At 43.6% G+C, this 19,631-nt stretch overlaps 2 protein-coding genes across 2 annotated transcripts; both read left to right on the forward strand.

The window, feature by feature from the left end:
• Positions 1-4,404, forward strand: LOC129332534 (uncharacterized). Its single transcript, XM_054983756.1, has 4 exons — positions 1-1,325; positions 1,880-1,963; positions 2,210-2,275; positions 2,354-4,404. The coding sequence occupies exons 1-4, from the start codon at positions 821-823 to the stop codon at positions 2,854-2,856; spliced, it is 1,158 nt and encodes a 385-aa protein (XP_054839731.1). The 5' UTR covers positions 1-820; the 3' UTR covers positions 2,857-4,404.
• A 44-nt stretch (positions 4,405-4,448) lies between these two features.
• Positions 4,449-12,962, forward strand: LOC129336860 (uncharacterized). Its single transcript, XM_054990244.1, has 6 exons — positions 4,449-9,216; positions 9,616-9,792; positions 10,060-10,224; positions 10,880-11,056; positions 11,167-11,280; positions 12,454-12,962. Exons 1-6 carry the CDS (start codon positions 8,874-8,876, stop codon positions 12,603-12,605), a joined length of 1,128 nt encoding a protein of 375 aa, XP_054846219.1. The 5' UTR covers positions 4,449-8,873; the 3' UTR covers positions 12,606-12,962.
• The last annotated feature ends 6,669 nt before the right edge of the window (positions 12,963-19,631 follow it).

Below are 19,631 nucleotides of genomic sequence, written 5' to 3' on the forward strand. Positions count from 1 at the left end.
TAGCAGCGTATCTGTCCCTGGTTTGCATCCCATGTTTTCAGAGTTTTCACATTAGCAAGGCATCCATGGGACGCAGAGCCGCTGTCAGTCCGGGTTATCCCCGATTTTTCTCACTGCGGACATACCGCGAATTTTCCCATAATCCGCTGCCAACTCAATGCTGATCCGATAAATCCCAGTGTGAACACTTTTGTCCCTTTTTTGCTTCTCTCTCCCCCCGCTAAGTCTTGTCGTCGGAAGCTGATTGGTCTGCATCTCCAGCTCCCCAAATGCTTCGTCCGCCATTTTTTCCCCGCTACCTAAACATTTCAGCGGTACATCTCCATTGGTGCCATCTCTATTCTTCTCTCCCCGTCTTTTGCATCCTGATAAGTTCGTGTTACGCGCCTCACATTTCCAACCCCCCCCCTTAAAAAAATGTTTGCCTAGCGGTGAGCGATTGTGGTCATGATGAACCAAACGTTTCAGTGACAACCCCTCTCCACTCAAAACTCTCTGCATTTTGACAATTCAATCAGGAACCACCATCGACATTTTCCAGTAATGAAAAATAAAATTGGCCATAACGTTTCTGCGTTCTGTGGATGCAAAGGTGCATTGAGACATCTCCAATTGTGTGTTCTACATATTTTGACTCCTTTTTTCGGGATGGGAATGGGGTTGGGGCAGTGGGTGGTGCCCTCAAACGAGGTTCAAACTCACCCCTTCTGGGATCACGTGATTTTTGTGGACCAATGGGGTGCCATTATTTGCTGGGCGGGAAATTCAACTCCTGCGATCTGTGCCACCTCCGTGCACTGCTCAACGGTTGCTCAAGGAAATGGCTGCACTAAAACCAACCAGTGGGAGAGGGGTCTCCTGGAGGGAGAAGGAGACATTGGACCTCATTGAATTTTGGGGTGAGGAGAAGGTGCAAGAGGCACTATTGCTCTGTCACAGGAACATTGATGTTTTCGAGCGCATCTCAGAGCAGATGGTGGCGAGAGGCCATGCAAGAACCGCACTCGAATGCCGGACAAAAACAAAAGCTTTGAGACAGGAGTACAAGAGGGTCGCGGCACACAATGGAAGATCGGGAAATGCCCCTGCAACATGCCCTTTCTATGCACAGCTTGCAAGAATTTTCAGAGGGGATGCAAGCATACGGCCACAAAGGGTGGCAAGAAGTCTTAACCTGCAGTCGGTGAGCAATGCCGACCCCATGGGGGAAGATCGGTCGAACCATGGCGTTCCCGCTCCATGGGAGGGATCAGAGGAACTATTCACACATCCAATGGTCACTCTACATCTTCAGGCGGTCCCCGCTTCCACTCCCAATGATTCAGGTGAGCATGCAGTTTTGACCGACATGACTGGTCCTTGGTTGGGGTGGGTTCGCTGTGCCCTCCAGTGTGCCCCGCCTGGGCAGAACTTTCCCGGAGTCTCAGGGGCATTTTTTCCTTCTGCTTAGGATTTCGGGGATATGCTCAACGGATTGATTGTGTTTGGGTTATCACTGCAGGAGAGGGATGAGGCGCAAGTGGGGGGGCATTTCCCTGATTTAACTTTTGTGCGTGGAAGGATGTGTTGTTTATTCTGCCTATGGGGACGTATAACCAATATTGTGGAAATCCGCTTCTCAAGGCAAGCTAGCGGTGGGAAACGTTTTTTACTGGGGCTGGCGCAGGTTTCAGCAGAGAAGGGCTCTGTGAAAGGAGAGGGGGACTTCACCTTGATCAGCAATGTGCAAGGTATCCCAAAGGTGGTTGGGTTATCTTCCACCAAGCATTAATCCACACCTGACAATGGTCTGTAACGTCACCTCCCTTTCCCCCCCCCCCTGGAGAACCATGGTACATTAACTGTTTACCAGCCTATCACTTGTTTTCAATTACTGCAGGTTCTTCCACAGAACAAGAAACATCAATCGGAGAAGCCCCCCCAATGGACATGACCGATCCAGAGGATGAAAATGCCGCAGACGGTAAGATGCAGATAGAGTGGGGTGCTTGTGGTCAACAATCAATGCTGCCCTCCCAATGAGCCCTGGTATGCTCCGCTCCATGAGAAACATGGCTATAGTCTCAAAATAATTATCTGTTTGTGGGGGTTGGGCTACCATGGAAAATATTGGTGTAAACATCGTTCTGCTGATGTCAAGAAGACTTCTGTGAGCATGAATGAAGAAGATCAACTCATTCATTTTACAACCAAATCTTTTATTTCCAAGATCCAGATTTAACTCAGATAGAGGAGTTCCCGGAGGTGACAGGACAGGGTGCAGAGGATCCGCAAGGTAGGAAAGAGCTGAAATTGTGACCTCCACAAACTCCTTTGTAACTACTACTTGCATAACCACTGTCCTTTCCAACAGGAGATCTGAACAATCCACCAGCAGTGGAACAACCGCAGGTCCCCACGGCACAACTGTCTCCTGCTACACGCTTAGAAAAGGCGCGCACCAGAACCAGGCGCGTCTCTGTCCTCACCAACGTTGCAGAGAGAATGCTATCTCAGGCACAGAGGGAGGAACAAAACAACAGAAAGGAACGTGGAGAAATTCTGGAGGCAACCAGCCATTGGCGTGCAGCCATGGAATCAGAGACAAGATGGCACGAGGACATTATCAGGGAGGCAAGAGAGGATCGTAGGGCTTTTATTGAGGCACAGTCACAAAATATGGAGGGGCTTAATAGGGCTGTCGGTGCCCTCAGCTCCTTGACTGAACTCTTTGTCAGGGAGCAAAGAGCAGGCCCGGTTGCAGAAACTTCCCAAAATGCCAACAGCAAAACACGCGATAACGATCATGAGAAGGCACCACTAAGAAAAAGGGCTCGGATCATTAAAAAGAGAGAAAGATATGATCCATCCCTCTGAGCCCCACATGTTTTTCCGGTGCAGCATTTGGGTTGGAATCTGCATATCACACGTATCATTGCTGTTGAAATTATGTTTGTCACAGCTGTAATTGTGTTTTTCGATGTTGGCGAGGGGTTGACAATGGCCATTGAAAAAAATTGGTTTTTGTTTCCCACCGCAATCCAGGTGCGGTTTGCCAGATCTATTTTTTGACCACGGTTGTTTGAAATGTTGACCCATGGGAGAAACTACACAGTTTTAAATTTGTTTTTTATTCTTTTCAAAACTTGAAAGATTACATGTGAGGCATCATATGGACACTTAACTAACATGCATGTTAAATAAATCTTTTCTACATCTCCTTAAACCTTGACAGCACATTATCAATGTCGGACCTCAATTTCTTGTTCTCCTCATTCAAATTCCTCACATTGTTTTCTAGCTTCTTCACCAAGGCCTGCAGGCTGTCCATCCTTCTGTTGGTTTTCTTTGCTGTGGAAACAAAAGGTGTAAGCGCAGAGTGGCCACTTCTGTGTTCACAAACGTTGTAAGTCATTGATGGTTACTTACCGCAGCTGAGGCATGTTCCCACTGCCTTGTGAACAGTCTCCAGTATCTCAAGGGGCTGTTCCCTTGCCAAAGATGAAGAAGGCACATTTACAGTGTGTAGTGGACACCGCGCTTGAATGCATTCCTCACAGGGGTCACCTGAAAAGGGGGTTTGGAGAACTTGATTTAATTTTGTTCATTGTCATTACAGAGCACGTGTTTAACATGTGGCAGAATGACGGTGTAGTTAGTTCCATTTGTGTACCTGAATGCTCAGTCAGCTGTTCTGGTGGAATCACTGCTTGCTGAGGTGTGACTTCTTCATTGAACTCGGAGCAGTTTCCCTCTTCTTGCTTCACTGCCTCAGAACTGGGTTGCAAGGCCATTTCATCCATTGGCACGGTCACCTCTGAGCCTGTTTCCTCCGTGGGCTCCTCCTCCCCCTCATGTCTGTATGATGTTGCTGGAGAAACACATGAAGAGAATTAAAACATCAGTAAGAGCAGTATTGATGAAATGTTATGAACAAGGAATTCTGACTAATTCAAAAAATGGGGCAAGGGAATGTTGAAATGCTGATCACCCTAGGCAACCGATGCTGTATCATGTGTAGGGATTTAGGGAATGCCGTTTAGATTAGAAGGCCGGTTTGGGATCTTGGGCAGGGAGGGGGGGGAATACCCATGGAGGAATGATAAGGGCTGAGGTGTGTGGAATGCTGTTTTTACTTACCGCACAGTAGCCGAGTCATCTTTAAGAGAACACATTAAAAATATGTGCCGACATAAACCATAAACCTTTCCCAAAGAACAGAAACAAAACAACTTTTAAACATGGTGGGATAGTCTTCAAGGACAGGGCACAGTCCCAGTGCCGTTCAGTGCCACGTGTTCCTGTGTTCCATGTGCTGATCCCAACACAGCATGCCTGTTCTGGGGTTTTTCCTTGAAAACTTCCATCCAACATTCCTCTCATTCAGGAAATTGGTGCCTTGTACCAACATACATTTCCATCTTAGTGAGGGGATTGGGATGGGTGAGGGGGGGGGGGGAAGACACGGTGTTTGATGATGGTGCAAGGGGGGCCCATCTCACTTAAAGCATGGTGAAAACATTTTTAGAGGTGTGCCTTCACAAAATAAACATCCCACAGTACTTCATTTACCTTCATGGTGGACTCCAAAACAAGGTGCCCCATTCTTCAAACAATATCCATGTTTCTATATGGAGAAAAAGGAATTCATCTTCCCAGGTAGTTCAGGGTGGCCTTTTGTAATCAAAATGCTGCCAACTTTCATGGTGCCTGCTCCCACCTGTCCTAACTTCCTCTAACATGGTTCAGGCAGATGCCGGTTGGGTGGTCCTTTTAATGGACTGAAAAATATGTTGTTCTTGGCACCCTCTTTCTCCATCATCTCCCACGTTGAAAATAAGAGAGGCTGGTCGTTCTGGGGTTAGGAATATTGCATGAAAGATGCCCAGTGACATCAGGGGAACGTTTCCTACCTGTCCTCCAACCCCCCAAGCAAGCACCAAGGCAAACCAACCTGGAGGGGGGGGGCATTTGGTTCCACCTCGAAGGGCGGTTCTCGTGCCACACAACTTCGTGCCTTTAACTGTGCGGTAGACCAGACACCGTCTACATTGGTGGTGGGGGAGAACACCAAAGGGCATCTGGAGAGCTGGGTGTGATTCCCCACTCCTCCGCTTGAAGACAGCTGGGTCACCTTGGCCGAGACACAGTTCTTTGGAGCTCTCTCAGCAACACCCACCTCACAGGGTGACTTTTTTGGGGGAATAATAACAGTTAGTAAACCGCTCTGAGTGGGCATTAGGTTGTCCTGAAGGGCGGTATATAAATCGAATGCTATTATTATTATTATAGGGGAAAATAGGGCACAAGTCACCTCACCTTACAGAGCAACCCAAAACACAATTGCTATAAGAAAGGATTTTTTATGTCACTTGTTTGAATATAAAAACCGGTGGGTGCAGACCTAAGGCCGTGACAGCATTCCCTCAACCAGAGAGATAACACTACGTAATTCACACACAATAATCCCCCGATCAAAATTGCTGGCAGAATTTGTGCATGCTATTTGTGTTATTTGGTGTTGTGGGCTGCTTTCGTGTCCTGTTGTGCCCACCAAATGGGAACCTGAAAGACCTTAAAGAAATAATTTTTTTTATTTCCCGTAATAGAGTTTGGTTTAATTCTGCACAGTATGGTTAGTTGTGTTATGTACTGCCTGTGTTATGTCTCACACTGTCCTTCTCAATTTTAGTTTGAAGGAGAGAATGGTTTTTTTATAATAGAGTACTTTGGTGTGTGGTTGTCATTTTTCCTTTGTTCTGTAGGTGGTTCCCATCGCAGGGAACACTGTGGAAGTGTGACGTTGGGGGAGGGTGTTTGTGGATCTGATGCTGTTTCACACGGATAAGCTAGCATTCAACAGTGTGCTGACCATCTTGGCACCCCTGGGCTGTGCAATGATGAACCCTTTTTTTCACTTTCTCTCTTTGTGGAAACCCCTCCTGCTCACTTGATGCCCACCAAACAGAACATTTCTTACCATGATGTTATAAAAATTTATTTCAAAACAGGAATGGAACAATGAGAATTCACTCATTAGATCATCATTGAATCTCTAAACAAAGCTTTCTAACAAACCATGTTTCATAGGAATCCAGCACTTGCAACTGAATGCATGACACATCCAATCAAGGCAAAACCAACAAGAAACATTTTTTGAAACCGTGAGTCCAACCTCTGAACATGCAACAAGTTCAACCACAGATTTTTTCACAATCAGACTGAAGAGTTTTTTATATTGTTAGATTTCTCTGTTTCGAAACATGTGGCGTGCAAGGGCATCGCGCACCAACTTCCCCTCCTCCCGGTGCCTTCTGTCTCCCACAGGGAGTTCAAGAGATTCCTCATCCACCTCCACAGGCCTCACGGGAGAATCATCCTCTGGAATGCCATGACCTTTCAATTCACAAATGTTATGTAGCACCACACACGCGGTAGCTATGCAGGTCACATTCTCCTCCGCAACCATAAGCTGTGACCTCAAACACCTCCAGCGCCCCTTCAAACGTCCGAAACATCTTTCCACTATGGTCCTAGCTCTGGTGAGGCAGCGGTCAAAGTATGCTTCTGCGGGAGTGTGGGGCCTATTGAAGGGCTTCATCAGCCACCTTCTCATGGGGTAGGCTGCATCAGATATGATGAGTGGTGGCACGGTTACACCCTCTATTGTAAGACTGGGGTTGCCTGGCACAAACACCCCCGCATCCATTGCCGTACAAATTGCAGAATTCACAAAAACAAAGGCGTCATGGTTCCGCCCACTCCAGCCAACCTCTGCATCAATGAATCTTCCAGTATGGTCCACCGTGCCCTGGATGAGAATGGAATTGAATTTCTTGCGGTTGATGTACTCCCGTCCACGGCCTTTAAATTTGCAAATGGCAACATGGGTGCCATCAACTGCACCAATGCAATGAGGAAAGCCAAGTTTCTGAAATCCAGACATAATCTGCAATGAAAGAGAAAAAAACAAGATTGCTGTTAGAGAGAATCCCCTCTTTCTCCCACCGCCTATATTCATAATCTCCTCACTACAGCGCTGAGGCAGTCTCACATCTCCAGAATCCAGAGGAGTTAGCCATAGTCTGTACTAGTGAAATAAAAAAGAGTACAGTAGAACCCTCAGCACTTGCAAATTTTACTGTAGCTCAAGCTTTTGAGAATCACAGTTCGCTTGTTCAAACGCACAAGAAAAAAGGGAACCGCGACTCTCGAAAGCTCATGGCACGATAAAATTGGTTTAAAGGTGCAGCTCATTGCCTACGTGTCAGCAACATAGTTTTTTGTGCTTCAAATTGTAATCTTTGACCAGTACAGTTTGAATGGAGACTGTTACTCTGGGAGATGAGTGCGTACTCACCCTCGCCACATCAGGTCCAAGGCACACGACTCTACTGAGTAGCTCCAATTCTATCGCCAAGCAGACCTCCAAGACGATTCCTGCCACTGTTGAAATACCCACTCCGAATTGGTTCATGCATTGACGGTAAGTCGAACAGTTGGCAAGATACCAAAGTGCTATGGCGACTCTCATCTCCACAGAGATTGGATTGCGAAGTCTGGTGCGCTGACGGGAAAGACGGTGCCCTATGGAATGAACCAATTCATTGAAAGTCTCCCTGGTCATACGAAAATTTTCAATCCACAGCTGGTCATCCCATATGGCAGTGACGAAATTGTCCCACCAGTCCCTGCTACGGGGATAAATCCAGTAGCGACGGGGGACTCTGATTCCGGCTACAGCGAGAAAACGTGCTCTGTTCATTGCTGTTCTCCTTGTTCTCCATAAAGGCGGAGGTATGCACCTCAGTGCAAGTGATTTCCTAAGCATTCTCCTTCTTCTAACCACTCGCATCCAGTAACTGTTGCAGGCATCGATCGATCGCTGAATATAGATAAAGATGATGTGAAGCAAGGCCAGTGCCAATGCTCGGACCGCAGACATAATTCAGCAGAATAAAATCGGGCTCAAAAAATCCTCCGCAATTCCAAAGTATGCCGTGAGACAAATGTGTTCACAAGAGTGGAGAACGCACAGTTCCAAGGAAAACTCCCGCCCAAGTTGGCCAGCCTATCATCGTGGCCACATTTTTGGCGGGAGAAAAATCATGACTTCCTAGAGGGGAGGAAGGACATTTGCTAGGGATAGTTGTGCTTGTGTCTTTTAGGGCAAAGAGCATAGAGTAGACTTGCAGGAGCAGATTGACCAGTTCTTCCACTCAAATGTCGCGATGACTACACATGTGATGGAGCAAAATTAAGAGGGGCGGATTACAGTGGATTGATGTGTTGACCCCCTCCCCAGTCCAGTTTTCCTGACTCTGAAACACCTAAAAAAAAAAAAAAAGCGGTATGTATGTTTTGTGAAGTAGCGCTTTGTTTTATTAAAAAAAAAGTACTCGGTCCCGTTTTTTTCAAGCACAAGGAATGCAGTCAGTCTAAAGCGTTGTGTGATTCTTTGCCCTGTCAATTCGCACACGCACCACTGTCTTGTTCGGTTCCCACAATTTCTTTCCCCTTTACTAGTCACGTGATGGAAAAGAAATCGAGTTTCACGTTCATCCATCCACGAAAGAGTAAAAAACGGTGCGGTAGGGTAGGAAATCTTGTCCTAGATTTTTTTTTAAAATGGTTTATCTGTGTTCACCACGAATTAAACAAAAATACACTTCAATGTCACAGTCACAAGTCCACACGCTTCTGAGAAATTATCATAAGCCTCCACTTGATCTGTCCACCAAAATAAATTTTTACTTGAGAACATTCCATGTTTTTGGCGGGCACTAAGACGATTGGCTAAAATCGTTGAGGGGGCGGGCGGATGAAATGGGAGACCAATCACTCTTGAGAGAACTTTTTGGAATTTGTGTGTGGCGCAGTTCACTTGGTGCAAAATGATTTCCCGGCGTCATGGAAATGTCTGGGAAGTGGAGGAGGTATCTCTTCTTCTGAGGGTTGTTCGGAGGAGTGGGCATGCATCTCGGTTAATGGCCAGCACGCAATCAAGCAACCGCGGCATCTATCGATTTCTTTCAAGAGTGCTACGCAGTCGCGGATTTCATCGAACGGCCAACCAGTGTCGAAGCAAATTCCAAAAACTGAAGTCCGATTTCATTTCATCAATGGAGGCACTGCAATGCATTCCTAGAAGCAGTCGTAGAATTAGGGTGCACAACGCGATGATGCTAATCTGGAAGGCGGCAGGGAGGCCTCGATGTCAAGAAAGACCTCATGATGGTGAGTTTTTTGAACCCCCCCCCCCTTCCATGGCGGACCATGCAAGTCCCCCATGTTTAATGACACCTTTTTAGTGGCATGTTCTCAAAGAGACTTCATTCCTCATTAACAAATGGGTGGTTTTTGAAGTCAACCTTCTGTTTGTCACGCTCTAATTTTAATCTTCGAATTATTTGTCACGATTGGAAAGCCATAGAGTGTTCTTAGAGAAATACCATCTCCTCAAAAGCATCTTTCATGTTAATATGCAATTCCCCCGGTCACCACTTTTATGCTATGCATCCTGTTTGATCCCTTTAACTGAATGCCTGGATCATAAAAAGCAAAGTAAGTAAAGGGAAACATTATCAGGGCGATCATTCCGTTTTTTACCATTGTTCAAATGATTTTTCATTTCAGAGATTATCTGTGAAAGAGCAGTCAAGATTGAAGAAACTTCATCTGAGGATGATGAGAATTCAGAAACTGTTGCAGTGGAATCATCAAGTGCAGCAGAATCTGATGCGCAAGCCTATGCACCTCTTGGAGTGACAACTGAAGACCCAGCAAAGATCAATACAGCAGCAGTTCCTCAAGGTAAGTTTAACTTTTTATGTGATTGTCAGCTTACTAGAGTTTACCCATGGCAAACTAATTCAAAAACCATCGCCAGGATTCTTAGGAAGTCATGAACTCCAAACAAAGCCACCATTTTTAATTTGTTTTTTGATCCGTCATCAGATCAGAAAATGGTGCAATTTTAAAAATTTGCTTTCTTGTCCAAGTACTTTGAGAAGTGAGTGGTGTATTCCATGTACCAATAACAAGATCATTAATTGGAATTCTGCTGTATTAAATCACTAGCTTCAGAGAGAGAAAGAACAGATGACAGTGGATCTCATTGCCTAGAAACTGAAGAAACCGTAATCGTTATATCTTCCGGCAGTAGTCACGAAGAAGCAACTGATGACATGACTGCTCCTGAAACCATAATGCCCGGAGATGTATCTCCACAACCGAGTACCTCAGGTAATTTTTTGTGTGGTTCACACGTGCCATCAAGAGCTGCTCTGAAAATTGTGGGATTGCATGAGATTCTGCAGGAATGAATGGCCATTATTTTGCCAATCAAAGCACTATTGCCTGGGCAAAATACCATCAAGGTAACCAGATCCACTCTCAGCTAAAACAAAACATATTTGTTCTCCATGATGACTCCTTTGAAGGTGAGTAGAGTACAACTAACACCTTGTCAACGTTTCTTGAGTGGTACGTGAAGTGAACACGATCTCTTGATATAGCTCTCATCACTAGAAAACAATTTCAGCCTTTATTTTTCAAGGGTGTTTAGCAGTGTTCCCATTATCTTGTTTCCTTTGTTTTTTCCTGTGCCTAAGGCTGTTATCTTCTGCGCGGTTTCTCCGGCAGAAAAAATTGTCTCTGTATCAGCAGTCCAAAGTCTTCATAACCCAAAGTGGTGACTTATCTTCCATCCTTCATCATCGTGAATGTAAACAATGCCCAACATGTGGTGATGAGGAGATCAGTTCATTCCTTGAACAAAACACACTGCGGCTCTAAAGATGTCAAGCATAGGCTCAAACTACAGCCTTGCCAACACTTGCACAACCTTCAGATGTGGGATTCCTCTGGAAATTTCTAACAAAACCTTTTCTCTTTCTAGCTTCTTTAGCAACACACAGTGGTGCCGCAGTGAGAAAGTATGCCATGAGCGCTGAGCACAAACTTCACATAATTGAGGAAACAACTTCTTCTGATGCTGAGGATGAGGACAGAAACGCCGTTGAGGAAGGCAGAACCGAGGATGCAGAGGGAACTCCAGTTCTCTCATTTTCCACAGGCACGTTTTAGCTATGCCACATTTGAGTGGAGTTACATTTTTCGCTGATTTATTTTGCTGGGTGACACTTCAATATCTGCCTAAAATATTGACTGACTTTAATTTTGCAGGTGATACTTCAGCGGGAGGTTTGCGTGACATGATGCCAAATAAAGACCAATCCGCTGATATTGGCGAGATCTATCGTAGTATGCAGGGAATACAATCTCTATGTCTATCAAGAAGTAAGTATGACTATTCCAAGGAAAACTTGAGGCAGAGTTTGGTGTGGTGTTTCTGATCACGCGGCTCAGATCAGGCGCGACAGTACCAATCCCACATCACGTATGGAAGTCAGTAGGGAAACATTCACCGAGTCATTGATATGTGGATTCATAGATCCAGATAAGTCATCAGTTCTAGTCTGTGGTCACATAATCAAATAGTGTCCGTTCAAAACTATTGACATAACCGATGTAATTGAAGCACATTTCATGAATCACTAGACTATTTGGCAGATGCAAGTAGGCACAAAGGATACATTTTTCATAGGTTTTGAACGCGTGGTGGGTGCAGGGTGGATTCAAACAACTCCTTCCAATATGTGGATGCAAACATCTCCCCCTGGTATGCAGATCAGTCCATCCCTGTAATGGGTCATAGGAGTGGCCACGTTAGTCTGCGGTTGCAGAATAAAAGAGACTCCTCCGGCACCTCCGAGAACAACCACTTCCAATGTTGCGGATTCCTTTGATAACCAGGGCTCTCCCCACCAGATAAAGTTTGACAAAGAGAACTGTGAACACCAAAAGCCAAAATATCGGCTTTCGTGGAACACACATCTCTCCGTCAGATGCGTCCAGTGGTGAGAGCTATGTTTCTCCACAGATTTTGCTGCATTAGTTTCAGTTGGTCTGGGAGGTGAGGCCATACTCTTTTGCAATTTGCAAACATGTAGTTATAGCTTGGCTTCCATGTACCTTATCATGGGCAAAATGATCTCAATATCATAAGAATATGGTTGCATTGGCATATCAGATGGAAATGTAAGCATCTACCCCACAGTGTCCACTCCTTTTATGCACCTAACCATTATCTTTTGACCCACTATGCAACGTACAAAGAGCGCAACTCATAACGACAACTTACGCTTAAATTAAATGGGTCAGTATCAAGGGTACAACTGGACTCTGTTTGATTTTGTTTTCTGGAGCCATCTCAGCACCACCAACCGTACCTGGTGATTGTTTTGTGGATATTTTCAAACCTTGAAAAATGCCAGGAATGGCCTTCAAGTTTTCCACAAGGATTAAAAAAAATTGTTTGTCACTGGTGTGGTTTTGATAACCGCAAAGTTCTCGCAATGTCGAAACCCATCTCTTCATGAAGAAATAAATTTTTTTGCTGTTTCTCAACAGTGGGAAGATACCATGAAAGAATATGCCGATTGGAGAGAAACAATAGAAGCCTTCACAAAGAACTGAGTTCTCTAAAGAAAAAGGTTTCTGCACTTGAGCGAGGTCATCGTAGCTCAGGATCAGAGCAATCAGGAGATGACAAGAAGAATTAGCCAGTGTTATGTCAGCTTGAAGAATGTTTAAGCAATATTTTAGTTTGTTTCAGAAAGAAAAAAAATGTATGTTTAAAAATAACGTAATGGAAGGAAAGATTACAATTGACAACTCTCACATGTCAATTATTTCCAGTGCTTTATGAATCATGTTGAAGTTGTTTGCAATGTGGATAATAATTTCTCATGAACAGCAAAAGCAAGATCTTATTTTCATTTTTTTCTAATCACTGTGTGGTTCTAATGTCATGCAAAATTGGAATTTTGAATCAGTGACAAGATTTTTGTTCCTTGGTGTTGGGAAGTCTGTGTTATTTGTTTCTGATAAATAAATCTGTTTTCAATGTTAAAAAATAAGACATTGTGTGTGTTAAACGTTGTTATGGACTGAGAATTTTTCAGAGGTGTCCCCGCAGTTCACGAGCAATCTATTTATTATGCTTGACACTTAACATCTATCATGGCTCGGTTTCAATAGTTGACAAGGCCGTATGTGTCTGTGATGGGTAAACATGAGAACACCTCAAGATGTTAGTTAATTGCAGCAGTTAGGCAACCACCCCACCGGTCCCTATCTTGGGGAAAAATTGAAAAAGATGCCACACAGAGTCATTCATAACATAGGTTTATGTTGTTTCCTGAACTATCAGTCCAGTGGAGCAAGCAAACATGGAACAGTTGTAAAGGTGAAAATCTATTGACATACTGTTACTGCATGACAGAAATCCAGGGAGAAGCCGCAGCTTGCAGCAGACTCTAGAACCATAAGTTGACAGACCCACACGTCACCTCCCCTGGCATCCTCATCTTGAATTTATCCACACGGTCAAAAGAAGCCTGTTCCCCTGATCACACTAGATGCAATAGCATCTTTCATGTTGTGGATCAAGTCACATAGCAGAAACAAAAAGAGGACCCACAAGTGACAAAAGGCACAGATGGAACCAATGGTCATATGACATGCTGCTTCGATGCAGGAAGTGGGAAAGCAAGTCTTGAAGCATCTCTGCCTCAATGCTGTCAAGTGGACTTTTAAGCTGTCTGTCGTGTGGCAGAACGCACAGTCTGCTGCATTTCACATTGTAACATGAGGATCAACAACCTTGGTCCCATCTGTGCCGTTTGTCAGCTGACGTTCCATGTCCACTGGTAGTAAGAACTGACAGATGACTTGGTCATTAGCCACCCCCCCTCCCCCTTTCTGGGCAGAGTGGGCAGGAGAAGGTGGTTGAAAGTATAACTTCTAGGTGGGAGGGAACAAATATGAGACGTTCCACCACACGCGGTATAAATGCGTTATTGCTGGGACATTCTCCCCAAAAGCATCCAACAGGAGTTGAATGAATGGCCTGTTTGATGAACCCAGCTCACCAGGAGCATTACGGGGATGATCCGCAGACACACTTTTCAAGGTCCTCTGAATAAGTAACCAGGATCATATTTAAACCTTGGTCGCTGTACTGTGATGTCTGTGTTCAGCATGCACTCACACACTTTTATTGGGCGCCTGCAACTCACGTATGAATCCCACCCGTGACCCAAATTAAACGAGCAACCATGCACGGGGGACTCCTCTCAGCTAGATTCCACCTCTGTATTAAAGGTGGGGTTAATGAGCTCTCTTTGGCAAGAGGGGCACTAAGCTAAAGAACGGCGCGCCTAAGAAGACAGCGGCTATGGCTGGGAAAACAGAATAAAGCGTAGGAAGAGAAAACTCAAACCCTTCTCTCTAGCTTGCCTGCTGACGCCGCAGGCGCGGTATTTAAAAAAACAAAACAAAAAAAAACCCCGGCGAAACGTTTCCACGCATGCGTGCTTTTTTGGATAGTTTTGTTTTAATTGAGAGCCCGGAAATTCCGCGGCTAAGACGGGGTATCTCTGGTAATGTGAAAAAAATCTCGGGAGGCTGATTCGGGGATTAGTACAAGTGTGAAAGGACAGGGGGGAAATCCGCAGCCGCCTCCATCGGCGTGACTTCTACTTGACAGCGCGGTAAACACCGAGTGTGAAATATCTCTGAGAAAAGCCCTCTGGTGGTGGGGTGGGGATGGCAGTCACAGGAGGATGGGGCAAGGAAAGTGGAGAAAGCTGTCATGTGGATGCTCCATTGCCACTGTGAATGCTTCTGTATTCACAGCAGCAATGAGAAATAGATGGAGAATTGTCTCCATGTGGAAGCAGGCAAAGACTCATAGGCCCTTAGCAGAAATTAAGGAGACACCTATTATTCACCATCAATAGAGGACCGTTTGCTTGGTAGAATAGAATAGCTCATAACACCTGATTTCATGTGCAGAAATACAAAAGAAAAATAGTAGGGCTCTGTAAGTCCTTCCTTTCAACCCCACCTCTTTCATTGGCCTAAGGAGATATAGCAACATACACTTCATACTTTGGAATGCTATCAAGAACAAGTCTGACCCACATTGGAAATTCAACTGTGCCCTTAACAGCGCTGCCTCTTTTGTCTGGTGCTATAATTGTACAGCTGGATTGGGCATGCTTATGTCATTCACACAGATGCACAATTAAAACCCTGCTGTTTGCAGCTGAAAAAAAGGACCTGCATTATGGGAAAGGTATGTTCCAAGGAACACAGATAAGATTGCAAGCCGTCTTCTCAACACAGCCTTTCCTACAGAAATCTTCATAGCTATATTTAGTACAAATTTTTGTCTCAAATGAATTCCCAGATTCTGTGATTGGAGGCATGCCCCAGGGTCGTTTCAGCCCCAAGAAAGAAGGTACAGGATGCAGTGTTTGCTACTTCATTCTACATGCAATACGTAGTTTTGTTGATACCATGTGAGAAGACAGAAGATGAGCATAGCACACAAACTCACAGTTTTTAGCCTGCTGGATTGCAGATCAAAAGGTTAAAGAGAGGATTTATTAAGAATGAGTAGTGACAATTTAAATAAATCAGATGTTTTTGCCGAAGATTATGCTGTGATTTTCTCCAATTATTCCTGACATTTCACCCATTCATATCGTGATGAGAGTTAATAATGCAAAGAGGGGGGAAAAGACTCTTGTCTCCTTGTTTATTCATTGTTCTCAAGGAGCTAAGCTGTTTATAAGGAGAAGTTATTTGTTATTTAAATCACTTTTACTGAAGTTGTTTATTTCCTTGTTTGAGTTTCTAAAAATATTGCTTCTGACAATTGCGATGCCTTTTTGAGATGTCTGTTCAATTCAAACTGATTTGTGCTGGAATTCTTTGTTAAATGGCCCCAGGTGCTGATATATTTTAAAAAATTCAGAGTCAAAACTCATAAAAATCTCAAAGAAGGGGCAGGGAAGAGAAATTTGATTCTTAAAACTCATAAAGAAGATATATAATATTATTATTAATCAATGTACATATAATATAAAATAATTTGTAATGTTTTGCGAATCTCTTCAGACACAGTCCACTCATTAATCTTTTTTCATTTTTATTTTAGCAGCACATAAAAAATTAATTTTCTTCAAGAAAAATGAAGAAAAAACAAAATTCACCATGTTAAGCACTTTAAAGTCCCACTTTCAGTAGAAAAATTAGGCATGTGTTTAACTTTTTGTCTTTGAATTCCATGAGACATGAAAGATCAGACATTTGGCTTAGTTATCTCCATAACTAGTCATGATTACTCTTTAAATGTATTTATTGTATTAACAGCATTTACTGTTTATTAAAATGATCAATGGAAACACTTATATGCTACTTGTGGAGTCTTAGAAAATAAAATAAATCCACATTACAGAGCAAAACATAACCCTTTCTGCACAGTGCAGAGATTTACCACAGGGATTAAGGCTGTACTGCTTTCCTTTGAGTAAGCCCCAGGGAATAAAATAGGATTTACTTCTTAGTAAACCTTTTTAGGATTGTCCCTTAAGGGTCGTTCCAGACAACAGGAAATATCAGGACTATGAAGTTCCAGCATCAATAATATTACCTCCTTTAGTAAAGCACAAGAAAGTAGCCTTTCTGCTGGGTATACATATGCTAGTGGTCTTCTCGTGCCTGTGGACACCTTTGGAATTTTGAAAAGGGGGAGGAGAAACCATGAGGTTCTGATCACAAAATGTTGGGATATTGCAAGCCAAGCATCCTTCTACAATGGAGGCACACATGCTCTGTGCAAATGAAAAGGTTAATCCCTCCTGGATCCTTTTGAAACACATCCTGTGCCAACAAAGCAGAGTAAATCCAGCTATTTGTTTTGGAGATGAGATACTTCAAGGAAGAAGGTAATGGGTGCTACAAAACCCACCGGTAGGTGCCATGTACCCATGGGCATCAACTGGCATACTTACTCTTTTCCAATGGAATCCGAAAGCACATAGCTTCCTAAGAATGAAGGAAAGATTAGATTGAAAGATTGGCAGATGTGTCTGTCATGATTCTTGGAGCTGAGCACCATGTTATGGGACCTCATCTAGAGAGATCCTTTGGTTTCTCTAACCCCAGCTGTTTATCCTGTACCCACCCTAACCTTTTTGGACCCAAGCTAACATGGTAATTCAGTTGCCTTCACCTGAAAAACTGACTTTTTATGACTGATCATGTCAGTTTATAACAGTGCAATCCTAAACAGAGTTACAATTTTCAAAGCCCATTGACTTCGATGGACTTTGAAGGATGTAACTCTGCTTAGGATTCCACAGTAAACCATCTCTTAAATGTATGTCTGTGTGTATCTGTGAGAAAAGACCAGGACCATCTATCTCCCTATTCTCCGCCCACACGGTAGTTTTGGCTCTAAAAGTGGTTGGCTGAAAAAGTAGATAATCCAGAAAGTCTCTCCCAGTTAAAGTACCAAATTTCAGAAAGGTTTTTATTCTACATCTGATATACAAATAGGGAAATCTACAAAGCTTAAGTGCAGAATATAGTAAATAAAAGGAAAATGCAGTTCCTAGGTGACTCCTAAAAACACTTTCCTGTGAGTAAGACCCAGTGTGTAGACCTGCTTAGGTTGTGTAACAACACAATCTTAAACAAGTAATGGCTTAGAAGTGTATAACTCTATTTAGAAGTGCACTCTAAAGCAATCTACAGACATCTCCACCTGAGAGGTGGATCAGGCTTACCCAGCAGGCATCTGATCTTGGCAAAACATGATAAAGACTTGACTGTTTCTGAGTCATCTGGTTTTCAGGGTCAGGGTGTCCCTTTTTGGACCAATGAAAAGTGAAGGGCCAATTCAAAACTCCAGCCAAAGGAGACTTTCACAAATAAGTGTTTTCCTTAGGATTATAGGATGTTATGTGTACAGTTCCCAAATGGTGTGATAATGCAAAGCATAGGGTGGGGTGCATAAAAGAAGGACTTTGGGGAAATACTCCACTGATTTCCCCACCACCACCACTGAGTTGCCAGGATACTGTAACATATGGCCAAGGTAAGGCATCTATATGCTGATTATCTCTCCCCCTGCCCACAAAAATTCTGGAATGCTGATACTTATGAGCTTATTTAACTTTTTTTATAATCCTTTTTTCTCACTGAGACTCAAGGCAGATTACAAACTATAGAAAACAATTAAATCAGACAGCAGCAGACACCCAATAAACAAAGCAATGATACTAGTGTCACAAAGTTTTCTACTTTGAACTGGTAATATCCTGTGACGCCTGAATTTCTTAATCTGGGATTCAGTGAAACTGCTTGCTTTTTTTCTGCAAAAAGATATGGGTGAGAATCTTGGATACTGCAATTCATTCATAATTCAATTTAGGTAGAGTAGGATTGTTTACTCTGACCGGGATGCTCCAGATAGCCCAATCTTATCAGCTGAGTTGGAAGCTAAGTAGGGTCAGCTTTGATCAATATTTGGATGGGAAACCACCTCTCTTTGCATCTTGCCTTGAAAACCCCAGCAGAGGTCATCAAGTCAGTTGTGACTTGATGGCACACAGACAGGAATGATCAAATACTGTCAACTGTTTTTATCTATGCCATTGTTTTTTTGTGCTACATTAATAACTTAGTTGAGCATCTCATGGCTTGACTCCTCTTCTGTTAATTTTTGTTGATATAGTTCAGTAGCATTTATTGGTTTCAAGTAGCTGTGGTAGCTGAAAAGAAGCTGAAAAAAAGCAATGGCTGATATCTAAACTATTGGCCAACTCTAGAAAGGAAGGGTATGATGGTAACTTCCTGAAATCAAACTTTATAAAAATTCTTGTTTGATCTGAACAAATAATGTTTCTCTGAATTTATTTAGGAAATTTGTATGCCGCATTTTCAGAACCTGTTCAGTATGGCTCACAACTAGGGTTGCCAACCTCCAAGTAGGGCCCCAGAGATCTCTTGGAATTACAACTCCTGACAACAGAGATCCGTTTCCCTGGAGAAAAAGGCTGCTTTGGAGGGTAGACTATGGCATTATACCCTACTGAAATTTCTCTCCTTCCCAAAACCAACCATCCCCATGGTCCACCCCCATCCTAGGAATCTCCAGAAATTTCACAAGCCAGAGTTGGCAACTCTATTCACAACACATAAAAAAGCAAGCTAAACCAATAAAAGCAAGTTAAGCCAAGAAAAACAACAGAACAACCCAACAGTATTTTAGTAGACGATAATATAAATTATGGTCTTCACCCAATGGTTTGTTCCTGCCAAATTCCAGGTAGATAGAAAAAAGGGTCCCAATTTTGTAGGCAATTACATTTTTTCACACAAAGTGGGCCATGTCAGGCATTTGTTTCCTAAGGGAAACAGGGAGTATTAAAGAGTAGGCACAGGGAAGAATTTAGCACCCCACGAAAATAGGCTGCTTGGCAGAATGGGAAGAGACTCACATTTTTATACCAGTCAGGGGGCTTTGATTCTGTAGATGCAGCAGCCTATCTCCAAAAGGTGAGATCAACACGTAAACACCTGTTAATGGTCCCTGGCCCCAGGGAGGCTCAACTGGCCTTGACCAGGGTCAGGGCTTTTTTGGTCCCGGCCCCAACCTGGTGGAACTCTCTGTGGGAAGACACTTGGGCCCGCCAAGATCTTCCATCTTTTCAGCGGGCCTGCAAAACAGA

The sequence above is a fragment of the Eublepharis macularius genome, chromosome 1 (assembly GCF_028583425.1).
Source record: "Eublepharis macularius isolate TG4126 chromosome 1, MPM_Emac_v1.0, whole genome shotgun sequence".
NCBI lineage: Eukaryota > Metazoa > Chordata > Lepidosauria > Squamata > Eublepharidae > Eublepharis > Eublepharis macularius.